The sequence below is a fragment of the Neolamprologus brichardi genome, chromosome 15 (genome assembly GCF_056152115.1).
Source record: "Neolamprologus brichardi isolate AB-2024 chromosome 15, ASM5615211v1, whole genome shotgun sequence".
Classification (NCBI taxonomy): domain Eukaryota; kingdom Metazoa; phylum Chordata; class Actinopteri; order Cichliformes; family Cichlidae; genus Neolamprologus; species Neolamprologus brichardi.
Window position 1 is genome coordinate 21,702,579 of NC_142118.1, and position 14,217 is coordinate 21,716,795.

At 37.3% G+C, this 14,217-nt stretch overlaps 2 protein-coding genes across 2 annotated transcripts; both read right to left on the reverse strand.

The window, feature by feature from the left end:
* Positions 1-1,961: 1,961 nt before the first annotated feature.
* On the reverse strand, positions 1,962-5,678 carry LOC118454388 (uncharacterized). The gene is made up of 4 exons (XM_035908903.2): positions 5,620-5,678; positions 2,895-3,212; positions 2,258-2,527; positions 1,962-2,077 (listed from the first exon to the last, which is right to left on the reverse strand). The coding sequence occupies exons 1-4, from the start codon at positions 5,675-5,677 to the stop codon at positions 1,962-1,964; spliced, it is 762 nt and encodes a 253-aa protein (XP_035764796.2). The 5' UTR covers position 5,678.
* Positions 5,679-7,997: 2,319 nt separating this feature from the next.
* LOC118454387 (uncharacterized) lies at positions 7,998-12,681 on the reverse strand. The gene is made up of 8 exons (XM_035908902.2): positions 12,622-12,681; positions 11,172-11,480; positions 10,453-10,737; positions 10,201-10,314; positions 9,920-9,939; positions 9,685-9,726; positions 8,379-8,450; positions 7,998-8,174 (listed from the first exon to the last, which is right to left on the reverse strand). The coding sequence occupies exons 1-8, from the start codon at positions 12,665-12,667 to the stop codon at positions 8,088-8,090; spliced, it is 975 nt and encodes a 324-aa protein (XP_035764795.2). The 5' UTR covers positions 12,668-12,681; the 3' UTR covers positions 7,998-8,087.
* Between the last annotated feature and the right edge of the window lie 1,536 nt (positions 12,682-14,217).

The following is a 14,217-nucleotide window of genomic DNA, read 5'->3' on the forward strand; positions in this document are numbered from 1 at the left end:
AGTCGCCTGCAACCAAATGAGTTTATCTTTCTTTCTATATGTATTTAATTCTTTATTCCCACCAATTTTATGATTTTGTTTTTATTTTCTAGCAGAAATGAGGGTTTGGTGTCTTTTTTAAATAAATAACAGCCTAGCTTTTTCTTTAAGTTGACTTGACTCTTAAATAAAATCAGTATATTTAATAAAGTCCGTATTTGTAATTCTGCCTGGATTAAGTCACCCATAGCTACAAAGGACACATCATTTAAGGTATTCTGTATTTAACTTCATAAACTTGTTGCTTTTACAGCAATGCTGCCATTTAAAGTATTTAGATAAGAAGCTACAAATACAGATACAAATACAAGTTTAGATCTTCACTTTTATCATTTAAGCAGTCTAAATAGGAAAGAATTGAGGAAACGAGTAATACAATATTTAACGCAGGGTTTTTATTTTTCCAGATGTCTCACAAAATTAGGCTCAACCAACGATCCAGGGGAATTATTAAGAACTACGTTGTTCAAGGAATGACAAATATTAAAGCTTAAGAATCATAACTTGGCTTTATTGAGTACCGCTGTACTTTTCAGTGCTTTTATTCTACCAACAGCTACTTAATGGGAAACACCTGTACGTTAAGCAAGGCAGCCCTAGCAGAAACTAATAAACAGCATATGTGGACCCATTTGAAAACAAGATGTTACACTATAGTCTATAGGTTTAGCCACTAATAATAAACTAATAATTAAATACAATCATAAATAAACCTGTAGAGCCGGAGCCACTGTCTTTTCACTTAAAAGGGAGATTTTCTTTTTCATTTTCACCAAGTGTTTAATTGTTGGGGTCTCTCTGTATTTCTAAATGTATAAATAGAATTTACCCTCGGTGTGATATATAGAGTGTGTTTCCCTCTGTCCCTCATCGGATTGTCTGTTTGTCATCCTGGTGTTTTCATGCAGCAGTTCGTCAGCATTACTCTTTACCCTCAGATATTTGCACTATCCATAAAGGGGCTCTTCTATTTGTGCATGCTTCAGCCATCTTGAGTTCACAGCCTATGAAATTGAATAAATGAGATCTTAATGTCTCTGTGTTAGTTTTAAAAATTAATTGACTGAACTCCAGAGGAAATTATTCAGACATTACAAAAAAGAACCTAATGATGAAATCAGTATTGCGTTAAAGCTTATGTTCATCGGGCCGCCTACAGTCTTCTATAAAAGGTTGGTGAAGACATTTATAGCTGGATTTCTGTAAACAAGCTTTACATCAGAAAAGGTGATGACATTTCCTATTTCTTATGAATTAAAAGGCAGAATTTTAGAGGAATTTGTGTAGTTACTATTTCCCAATTACCATTTAAATAACACAAGATCCCAAAATTAGTCATAACATTTTAATTCCATAATTTGGTATCTTTTGTGTAGATGTGCAATGCTGCTACATTTTATTCATTCATTGGGGAAGAAATGTGGGGGATTATTAAAATGGAAATTCATGTTTAGTGAAGCAAGGTCAGGTTTATTTGTCTTAGATGAGTGGGCAAAACCAAAGATCCAAGTCAGAAATATCAGGGATTGAGCGTGGTTATTATCTTTATCTGCTAACCCAGGCTCTCAGGCCCTCAGGCTCTGCTCTCATACAAAAGACAATTTCATCATTTCATTTTCTGACCAGGTGAGTGCAACTCAGTCCTAGTTCAGGGATTATCTGAGAAGTATGAACATTAAATTAGAGACACACAGTCTCTAATTTAACTGTGACACAAATAGTAAAATGCTTATATTGACACAAAGATGTCGTTTGGTGTCCAAAGCTTACTTTGAAATAAGAACACGTGATATAAATTTCAAATCTTATGAGTTTTTTTTAATTCACTCTTGTGTCTTCAAGTGGCTTTTTGCATCCTGAAAAGACAGAGAGCACGGCAATTAGATTCAAATGTCAGATTGTTTATCAGTGCTCTTTAGGATCTAAATCGTCTCACCTCTGTCTCTCAGGACAAAAACAGTGATTGCAGTCATTAGGATCACTGCTCCAATGCGAAGAGTCCACATGATGTAGCTCACAGGAAGCTGATCTGTGTACTCTATGAAAAACAGTACAAAAAATGTCATGCTTTTGTAACTTTATTATTAAATTCTGGTCAAATTAATGTTTGAATATTTGGAAACTACAGTAAATTACTTCTACAAATAAAACCAAAGCTTTATTTATTGAAGTGCATAATTCAGATTATTTTGAAATTCATTTAAGCTTCTTATCCTACCTATAGTTGTGTAGTGAGCTTCTATCTTCACACTGTTTTTCTTGATATACTGGCAGGTGTATGTTTTGTTGTGGGCCTTCTGAGGTTTCACAGTCAAAAGAGAAACGCACATCGGTCCAATGTCCCTCGCACCACTGCCAAGCAGCACAGTTCCTGTTTCGTTCAACCAGACGATGCTGTTCTCGCCACACAATTGGGAGTCAGAGTATTTGAAGAGAGTGCACGTTAATGTGATGTATCCATCCCAGTTTTGTGTCTGAGATGCTGAAACTGAGAGAAAACAGATGATGAAAGAAATCTAAAACTCTGTAACAGGTCCTCAGAACTTTTCCCACATCTCAAACAAATTTCACTAGACACTGGTGAGATTTCACTTTTAATCTGTTGTTTCAGAGGTCGGCATGAATCTGAAACCTTTTGAATGCCCAAACTAAAACTGTTATACGATGTTTAGTCAAATTTTCGCCTCTTTCACAGTTTGTTAGTCTGCAGTTACTGCTTGCTGAATGTTCTGTGTACGCAGTTAATTTATTAAGACAAAAATGTAGTGAACATAACTGTTTGGGAGGAGAGTCAAAGTGAAGAGAAGAATGTGAGATTTGTCCAAGCTCAGAATTATTACAGTCTAATTACTCACTGTTCAAAATATGCAGACCCACAATTGTATCCTGGGCTGTAGTGTTCCCAGACCAACACCAGTAAAGGCCAGCATCTTCAGCAACAATGTTCCTGATGCCCAGGGAGTAGTTACTGTACAGACTCAGTCTGGCTGCTTGAGCTGAGTTCTCCATAATAGTGCCATTCCAAACCATTTCTATTGTCTCAGAGTTGTCTCTGTTATAAAACCACGTAATGATGGAGCATGATGAGTTCAATGAGGATGTGTTATCACAGGGGAGAACGACATCATTTCCCGGTGTATAATAAAGATCCATGTAGGTTTCACTGATGCATGCTGCAAAGAAATAAACATGTTTATTCTACTTTCTTTTTTCTTTGAATCCATGTATTTACCTATCAATCAATATCAAGAAACAGGAAACTTAAATGTTCATTTTTTGCACACAGCCTATAAGACTAATAGGAACCTCTCATACTCATGCTAATTTGAACTTTCATATTTTTTTTCATAATCATTTCTGTGATCATTTCTGTGATGTAGGTTACATTCCTTCACTTATTTTTCTGACTTTTATTTAAAGGCTTAAGTTAGGGTGACATGATATTGTGATCATCAGCAATTGCTACATTTCAAATTATGTTATATTGCTAAATTATTTTCAGCCCCTGAAAATAAGGGGACCATGTATATAAAACCTGTATGATGTTGGTACATCTCATAGCAAGAGAGTCCTGGGTTTGAATCTGCTGGCCAGCTCAGGTATTTCTCTGTAGAATTTAAGAATTACAGCCATTTATAAATATGGTCCCCTTATTTTGAGTTAGCGAAAATAATTGAGCAAACTAACATAATTTGAAATATAGCAGTTGTTTTTAACATTTAAAAATTCTTTGCAGTCAATGGCTGTCTGAAGTCTAAAGCCCATGGACATCAACAAATGCAGTTTTTCCTCCTTTGAGATCCTCTGCTAGTCCAGCCTTCAGTTGCTGTTTGTTTGTGGGTCTCTCTGAATTCAGCTTTGTATTTAATAATGGAAAAATATGCTCTGTTGGGTTGAGATCAGATGGCTGACTTGGCAAATGAATAACACTACTGTGGCAGGATGTGGTTTGCAGCTCAGCTGCAGGGGAGGGGTGGAGTAGTGCGTTCAATGGACAGTGCCAGGGAAGGCCTGCTGGCGCAGTTGATTTTCATCATCCTAACCACACCTTCCCTATTTCTAGTAGTTGCTGGGGCCTAGAGGAAGAGGCCCCAGAAACTGCTGGGGTTCTGGTAACGAGTGTTACAGTGGTGCCCAACTTCCCGGTGTGACATGTCAAACCCACAGGTACCGCAGCCAGTTCAGGTGGCCCAGATGATGGGCAGATCCAGGCAGTTGTGAATGGGAGGCAGCTAGAGGACCTGTAGGTCAAGACTGGGCATGGACACTTCCACCAGGAGTGCCCATTGATGGAAGCCAGCCAGGTGTTTGGTGTTGCTGACGTCCCAACAGACTCTCTGGCTCAGGAGGCACGTACAGGGATCCAGTAAGGTCCCAAGGGGTGCGCCCTGATGCAGCACTGACCTACCAGCATTTTGTACTGATCAGAGATAGACTTCATAGAGTGAGTCATGACACTCCCAGTTGTTGGTTTCTAAAAGCCGCCAGAAAATGATATCTCCGTCGGCTCTAAAACTCCATGGCAAGGCATATGGGATATGAAAAAACTCAGGTGAACTGGCATGTCTACTGCACATTTTACCATAATTTTGGGTTGGCGCGGGTATTGTACATAAGTTTAAGGATATAATAGTTTCATCTGTTGAAAGGGTTTTTTTTTTCGGAAACTGTGCATGCCCTTGAAGTTTTTACCATCTCTCTGACAGGGTTTCTGTTTTTCTGCCTAATGATGTCCTCCATCACTTCCAGTCTTCTATTTGGGCCTCATATTTAGAAATCCAGTGGAAAGCAACAGTTTGAATCAAATTAATATATATTATCTGTTTTATTCGTCATGAGATACAAAAGAAAGAAAAAAGTCTCCCCCCGGCCATGAAACCACTTGCCAGTCAATTGTACAATTGCCTCTACAAAGCCTCTGAAAGTGTAAAACAGCTATGATTTCTGAACAGTTAATGCACAATTTTTATAAGATGCCTTTAAATTAAAGCCAAAAGTCAGCATTGCAATCACATCTTGACTGTTTGAATTAAAATCCACTGGTACTGATGTACAGAGGCAAAACTACAAAAATCTTATCTGTCCATAAAGTTCTTAACTCTATATTGTCCCTATCAAGACCTGTGAAAAGATCTGTGTTTTTCTAGTAGCTTCTATCCTGTCATTTGCACCTCTCAGCCAACTGAAGATGTAAACATTATTCTAACAATCATATGCAGATTTAATTCTATAATTAATAATTAATAAACAATAGAAATAAACAGTAATAAATAAGAGAAATGTGCTGTATATTCAACTAGAATGAACACTTAATTGATTGCTATGTGCATAGTAAGATATAGAATAAGCAGAATCTACAGTAGCCTAACCTGCTTTGTGTGAAGTGCTGGATCATAACCTTTTCAGTTTTCTGTTGTGGTTAAAGTCAATGGAATTGATCAAATTAAGAATACAAAGATGTTGTCATTTTGTGTTGGCAATTGATGATAATTTTCCTCATGGCTACAACAATTTAAATGTTCATATTTCATAGCAACATAGTCAAGCACAAAAGTAAGAAAAGAACATCTGAGTAATTACCTTCAAACTGAAGCATAAAAATCAGGATTGTTAACAGTGAAGAAATGTGTTGTTGCATCTCTCTCTACAGGCTCAAATTAGGCTCTCTGGCACAGAAGAACAGAAGTGATAACATTTCCTGTTCCTGATTTCAGAGAAAAACTTGTGAAATAGTCCCATTCCTCACCCAATGTATCTGCACAGTTTGACAGGGTATGTATGAATCTGAATATGGGTCACAGTCCCTGGCATTGGGCACTTTTTTGTTTGATTTTACTGCTGTTCTTGTGCTCTACATTCAGTTTTGAATTCCCATTTTGATTTTGTTATTTTTGTAAGAGTAATTTCTAATGATACTGTTGAGTCTTTGTCTGTTTTACTGTCCATGTTTTACTCTTCCTGCTCTCTGCCTCATCTTTCTCTGTTCTGTAAAATTAGCTTTGTGCCTCTTTCTTGGTAATGATAACTGGACTTGCTCTCATACTGCTTTTTACTACAAGCCACCAATTCAAATAGGCCTTCAAGCACTTTTTCTAGCAGTCACACACACTCACGGCTAGATCCAGGACAAGGAGATCAAACCTAGTCAAGAGCTGATGGAACCTGGGATTGAACTACTAATCTTAGAGATCTCTAATTGTTAGAGAACAGGTTCTACTGCCTGAAATCAACAGGTATGTGTGGCGGCGGTGTGATCGCTGGCTAAGCTGCAGGGGAGGAGTGGGGCAGTTAAGCTCAAGTGGGTGGTGCCAAGGAGGCTGGAGGGACAGGTGACGATGATTTTCCTAACAAGATTTCTCCCTTTTTATATAGAGAAGCCAGAGGCTAGAGGGAGGAGTGTTCGCAGATGACGAACTCAAAAGTTGGTGAACAGTGTGCCAAAACATAAAGCCACATGTGTGTTGCTTCAATAAACACTCCTCAAGTGAACAGCATCACAGTGTGTCGGGTCAATCTTTACAGTATGATGTCATTACCTACTGACCAATCAGTTATCTCGAAAAAACATGTGACCATTCCTGTGAGTACTAGAGTTTGGGGTGTGGGGTTGATGGTATTATAATATCTTTTGTAGTTATTTTATATATTCACACAGGGATATGATAGTTTATTAAATAAATTAAAAAATAATCTGTGAATACTAAAAACATGAGGGCTCATCTCCTGCACTAACATCCTGAGATAACATCAGCAGAGCAAACTTATATTAAATTGGCTCAACCAAAAAAGCACCCAACACTGGACACACTTAGACAAAGCTACCTCTAAATGCAGAGCATGCTGCCATGCGAAGATGCCACATGGCATAGCTCAGCGGAGACTGCTCCATGGACTCTCTGAAGTCTGCACAAAGCACATGGTTCACAGTATTTCTTCATGCATTTCAGCGTTTGAATATTTGAAAACTAAAGTAGGACTCAAAGTTATTTTTACAAAATGCAGCACTGTGGAATAAATGAGGCCATTTCCCTAAACATTGTGTTGGGGGGTTTTTTTTCTATAGAAGTTATTGTATGCCTTTATTTTCTGTGAGAGTGGAGACTACACTGTAGTCCAGGGGTACATTATAATAGTCAATTTTTCTTGAATGTTCCTAACTGGAATGTGATTATTAGAGCTATTCTATCAATCTGTTTTCTTATCCAAGTCATCATTGTGGACGGGTTTGAGCCTATCCTAGCTGCCATAGGGTGAGAGGCGGGGTTCATCCTGGACAGGTTAACCCTCTCAGGCTAAAATTAAGTTTTTTGTTGCTAATGCACAACCAAGTCCTGCAGTGGTACTTCTGAGTAAAAAAAACCTCATAAAATATGTATGTGGGGTAATCAGGTTGTTAGTTTTTAACTGTTGCAAATCAGCAACGTCTGCTTTGAGAGGGTTAAAAGCTCCTTTAGCAAGGGATTCACCAGACCTATGACAACCCTGAGTGTGGTGTCCTTGAGCCCTGAACTGGCCAGACTCACATTTACAACCCACAAGTTACCATCTAATTGTTATTCCTCCTCATAGTCCTATAATTCTGACATGACTGACTACACACTGTGGACGCTGAGGAGGACAACCCGAGTAAAGACAGAGAGGGAATTAATTTAAACAAGAACTAAGAACTAGAACTTAAGTAACAGAGGCACTCTACACTGAACATCGGAAACTCAATATTCTGCAAAAATCAAGAACAAGTCAACCAAGCTCAAACACCTAGGTCAAATACCCAGGACCATGAGGAGAACAATTTAATTTATGGATGACTTAAACTAAAAAATTAAATAACATGTCAAAAACACACACACACAATTATACAAAAAACTTTTTACTTCTTTAGTTGGATGAACTCATGTATTTTACGGTAATGCTGCCATATTTCATGTTTGTATGTATTTGAAGCTGATAAAGATGTAGGGTTATGTTTATCTCTGACAACAGCAAGCTTAAATAAAAGCAGTGGCATTATGAGAAGTTTTATTTCCTCTGATTTATTTTTGGTAAGTTTAGCTGATGTTACTGTAGAAGCCGCTGGGGTCACTTTCTACCTTTGTCTTCACTGCAGAATAAGTCACCGCTTCCTCCTTTTTAATCTGTATAACAGAAAATTAAAGGCTTTAAATAATTCAGACCATAACAAACAGTAGAGAGTAGATTTTGTTTTGCTTTTTTTGTTTCTCAAAAAAATCACTGGTTCAAATCAAATGGGTTAAAGAATAAAATATGAATTTACAACTGTTATATAGCCCAAAAGTAATTTTAAAATGGAATATAAGTAAAAGAAAAAAAATAGTTACAGTTTTCCTCAGTGAGGCATTTTGATCAGTGTGGTCAATAGTAGCATAGGTGATGCTGCTCTCTGGCTCATCCTGAAAGCAAACACAGTGGTTCAAAAAGCAAAAACATGAATGAAAATAGATTCTATTTCAGACACATGATGATCAAACATAGTCTCAAAAACTAAATGTTAACTTTCAAATAAAGACTTTATTTTGGCTTTACTCTTAGTAAAATTCTGTATGAAAGGGTGAAACTAACCCAAAAATCCTTTTAAAACATCCACTAAAACCAGTGAAGTCAGAGAACAGGAATTACAAGCAGGCTGAGGTTATTATGCCATTGTGCCAAAAAGAAAGTAATTGTTGTTCCTCAGTTACTCATTGCATCTCAAACCAGCTTTAAACTGCTGCAAAGTGCACCTGTCCACTTATTCACAAGTATGTATTTTTCCCCTCTCTATCCATACAGACTTTAAATAACAGATGGATGTAGTGTCCTGGTTTTAATAATTTAATATAATGAAGACAGTACCAAGAGAGAATGCTTTAAATGCATGTGATTATGCATAGCAGATGTTGACAGATGTTTGATGTATCTGCCTCTGTTGATTTGACTTTTGCACACATTACATATCGCTTTGGTTTCACCTACAGTACTGACTGTAAAATGTTTCCACAAATGCATAAAATTCGACACAACTACACAAGCATTGTTTTAGCCTTTTTAACCGAACGTTAACGTTACTCAACAGTCAACAGCCTATTTGTAAATTACCGAGCTAACAGAGCTACGTAAACAGAACGAACATGAGAGACTCGACTGCAGTCGTCAGTAATGCAGCGTAATGGAATAGTCTCCCGATCTTCGCGAAAGTTATAAACTGCGTCCGGAACCCAGTTAAGGTACAAAAAAATGTATTCAACAAAAATAGTGATGCAGTTCAGTCTTTTTTCGCTCTGCCGAACTGTCTCTGTTGTTGTGTGGAGCAGCCTGTGTCAGTCACCTCTTTCACACGTCACTCACTCATCCAGTCATGCACAGCGGTCTCATAAGGAAACTCAGCTTTTTGATATAAAGTTTTTCTTGTTCCCGAATACAAATATATTTTTTAAAGTATTTGTTCGAAATAAGTATTCGTAAAAAACACGTTATTTGTGCCTCTCCGAATACCGTATTCGAGTTCAACATACACAGTAATCTGATGAATCCAGGTTTAACTGGAATACTTTAGACAGCAAATTAAGCCAATTAATTATATAAATAATAATTTAATTTATTACTATGTTCATTACTATATTTATTATAGATACATGAACTATTTACCGAGATCAACTGGCCCAAGACTCCTTGAAGTATTTCCTCATTCTAAACAAGAAAAGGGAAGAACACATTGTCATCATATACTGTGGCACGGTCAGCATGTTGCAATTTTCCGAGTGATCAGTGGCAATAATGTGCAAGAAACAAGTTCATTTGTAAAGGTTATATTAATATTAAACAAAGGTATTTCTGTTATATGTGAAAACATATCATATATAGTGTGAATCAATATACTTACATGTTTGGGTTGGGTGGGGTCTGGAAGAAAAAGTAGAATCAATAATCACAATGTAGAGCTTCTTAAATCAAGTTTCCAGTGCAAAGTATATTAGACTTAAGTAACCACAGTGAAAATGTAGCATTTTCACAAGTTAACATTAAGCTGCAATTATTGCAGATTGCTCAAAATGGGATAGAGCTCTTGTAATAATATATAATAGTAATAATAATATTAGATGAACTAGATGATAAGTAGATGACCCAAGAATGACCACATTTATATGTACTATAATTACTAACCCTCTGTCACTTTAGCACGCCTCCTGTATTTGATGAAAACAGCAGCGATGACGGCAACCACCAGCACCAGCATCACAGCACCAATGATGATGAAAGCCTTGTTTGGGGTGGAATCTGTCAGAGGATTCAAAGTAGTCAGCATTAAAAGTCTTTCAAAAGTCATTAAAAGGTATGTAATTCACTTTTTAAAAAGTGACTCACTCTTATATCCCGTCTTATCTTAATTTACTTTTCTCATTGATGTTATCCTACCTATGAGGACAGGTGGGTAGTGAGCTTCTATCTTCACAGTATTGTTATCTTCAAACTGGCAGGTGTATCTTTTCTTGTTGCCACTCTGAAGCTTCACAGTCAGAAGAGAAGCACACGTGCGTCCAGTGTTCTTGACATCTCTGTCCCACAGCACACCTCCTGTCTCATCCACCCAACGCATACTGTTTTGTTTACAAGGAGAGATAGTATAGTATCTAAACAGAGAGCACTCTAACGTGACATTTCCATCCTCCTTTGGATCAGCGTCTGATGGAAATGCTGAAACTGAGGAGAGAACACGAGTGACAACAGTTATACAAGTTCAAAACATCTGGATTATCTTCTTAAATGTGAGAAACCTTGTGAGACATTACAAATAAGTTCTATTTTTCTCCTGGTATTTTAATAGCTTAAATAAGTGATTATCTAATAGTGGTTTTACTAATTTAGAATATAAAATTTGAAATGAATACATAAGCAATGGCCAGATTTACTGCAGATAACTCTTTTCATTTAAAGACCTGTCTCCATGTTTCAACACGAGAATTTTAATTCCCCAAGAAGGTGTTACATTCAGTTACATGACACGTGTAGAGGGAAATCAATGCTGTATCCCTCATAATAGTAAGTGTGGTGATAACGGGTGTGTTTAATGCTTAATGTACGGTGTCATTCACAGATATGGATATATGGAAGTCCATGGAAGTCTAAATACTCACTGGTTAAAATATTTAGGTCCACAGTTGTGTCCTGAAGAGCGTTCCCCTCAGGCCGACAGAAGTATTGACCAGCATCCTCTGCAGTGATGTTGTTAATACTCAGTGAGCAGTTACTGTGCAGACTCAGTCTGGCAGCTTGAGCTAAGTTCTTCTCAACAATTCCATTTTGAACCATATTTATTGTCTGAGACCCGTGTTTGCTGTAAGCCCAGACAACCATGGAGCATGTATCAGGCACATTGTCACAGGGCATAATGACATCATTTCCAGGTGTTAGATACAAGACGTGTTTGGTTTTACTGACCCCCACTGCAAAGAAAAGAGCACATTCAGAAAAATGTGTATATAGCATACATGGTCATCTAAAAAAAAAAAAAGAATAAACTGAGTGCAAGAGGATTGTTTTCTTGTTGCCACTCTGAAGCTTCACAGTCAGAAGAGAAACACACGTGCGTCCAGTGTTCTTGACATCTCTGTCCCACAAAACACTTCCTGTCTCATCCACCCAACGCATACTGTTTTGTTCGCAAGGAGGGAGAGTACAGCAGAGATATAAGTAACGCATTACTGTACTCTGATTACTTTTTCAAGTAACAAGTAATGTAAGGGATTACTATAGCAAAGGAAGTAATTAGATTACTGTTAGTTTCCCGTATGCAAGCTGCGTTACTGCGTTACTAAACCGTCGGGATTTTGTTTGTGAGGGTGTCTCATGACAATGACGTAAGCACAAGTGACGCCCGTGGCAGCAACAGATGTGTGTAGCTCAACAATAGATAATAGTGTGGAAGACAGTACGACCATGCAGCGTGTAAAGCGTGGATGTACTTACATTACTTTAAGTTTTAGTCCGTTAAAAGTGACAAACACATTAGCGTCTGCTGTACACTGCATAAAAAATAGAGTTGGGTTGAAAGGTCTATTGCTTTATTACATATTCAGGTTGTCTATCATGTTTTTAAAAAGTAACTAAGTAATTAGTTACCCTTGAAAATAAGTAATAAGTAAAGTAAGGGATTACTCTTTGGAGAAGTAATCAGTAATTAGTTACTAATTACTTTTTTCAAGTAACTTGACCAACACTGATTAGGACCCAAGATGCAGGCGCAGCTTCTGATGCAAGCTTTATTTTTATGGTGATGATAGAAACAGCAGTGGTGATGGCATGTGCAGAACGTAGCCTGGCTAAATTAAGAGGATTGTTTTCTCTCCCCGCCCCCCCCTTTTTTTTAGAATCAGTGTCCAAAGATTTCTTTGTATTATACAGAAATGGCTTTGGATTTGTTAGAAGATCACAAATCAAGTTTAAATTTGTTTCCAAACTGAACTCACGCTTATGCCACAATTCTGTCTTCCAAATGTTGACTACTTTTACCAAGTAACAAAAAACCTTGTATGAAGCTATCAAAGTGGTTATCAAAGTAAGCAATACAAATAAAGGAGGCTTTACCTTCACACTGAAGCACAAGAATTAGAATAAATGTAAGCAGGACCATTCTGTGCCGTTCTGTCAGCGCGCAAACGTTATGAGGCTTTTCTCTGCTGCTGGTCTGTCTGATGCTTCTGTTTCCTTTTTGACATCATCACAAACCACCAACATTATTTTAAAAGAACTTGGATTATGTCACATCCGTGCCTGCAAACACAGCTTAAAAAAATTCACCTTAATTAGATGGATGAAAACCGTACTGGCTTGGCCTTAGAGCAGGATAATGTCGAAATAAAAAGTGTTGCAATTTCCATTTATTAATGTCAAAAAGAGGAAATGTGATGATTTGGAACTAAAATGCAGATTTAGCAGAAGACAGAAATGACATGATTCAGCTGCTGGTAGCAATATTTTAAATTGTGGCTGTTTTAAATCAACCTGTAACATAAAACATGTGGCAAACAGGATTATATGGAGAACACTAAACACTAAGTCCTTTTATATTCATCAGCAGTTTTGGTCAAGTTACTTGAAAAAAGTAATCAGTAATTAATTACTGATTACTTCCCCAAAAAAGTAATCCCGTTACTTTTTTTTTTTTTTTTTTTTAAATCAGTTACATCCAATGATTTCTTTGCATTATACAGAAATGGCTTTGGATTTGTTAGAAGATCACAAATCAAGTTTAAATTTGTTTTCAAACTGAACTCACGCTCATGCCACAATTCTGTCTTCCTAAATATTGACTAATTTTAACAAGTAACAAAAACCTTGTATGAAGCTATCAAAGTGGTTATCAAAGTAAGCAATACAAATAAAGGAGGTTTTACCTTCACACTGAAGCACAAGAATTAGAATAAATGTAAGCAGGACCATTCTGTGCCGTTCTGTCAGCGCGCAAACGTTATGAGGCTTTTCTCTGCTGCTGGTCTGTCTGATGCTTCTGTTTCCTCTTTGACATCATCACAAACCACCAACATTATTTTAAAAGAACTTGGATTATGTCACATCTGTGCCTGCAAACACAGCTTAAAAAAATTCACCGTAATTAGATGGATGAAAACCGTACTGGTTTGGCCTTAGAGCAGGATAATGTCGAAACTAAAAGTGTTGCAATTTCCATTTATTAATGTCAAAAAGAGGAAATGTGATGATTTGGAACTAAATGCCGATTTAGCAGAAGACAGAAATGACATGATTCAGCTGCTGGTAGCAACAAACAGCTGTTCTGGCGGGGGGGGTCCCGTTTTTAAACTGTGGCTGTTGTAAATCAACCTGTCACATAAAACATGTAGCAAACAGGATTATATGGAGGAGATTTCAGATGATCAACTCTGTGATTAAACTGTCTGACACTGTGTGTGTGTGTGTGTGTGTGTGTGTATGTGTACCCGTTTAGACATCTTTATGGGGACCAAAAAATTGGAGTGTTACTATACTTGTGGGGACCAACAGTGACTTGTGAGGACAAAAGTGCCTGTCCTCGTGAGTGTGAAGGCGTTTTTGAGACTTCAAATGTGGTTTTAGTGTCAGGGTTACAATTAGGTAATGGTTACGTTTAGGCTAAGGGTTAGGGTTAGGCATTCAGTTTTGATGGTTAGCGTTAGGGTAAGTGGC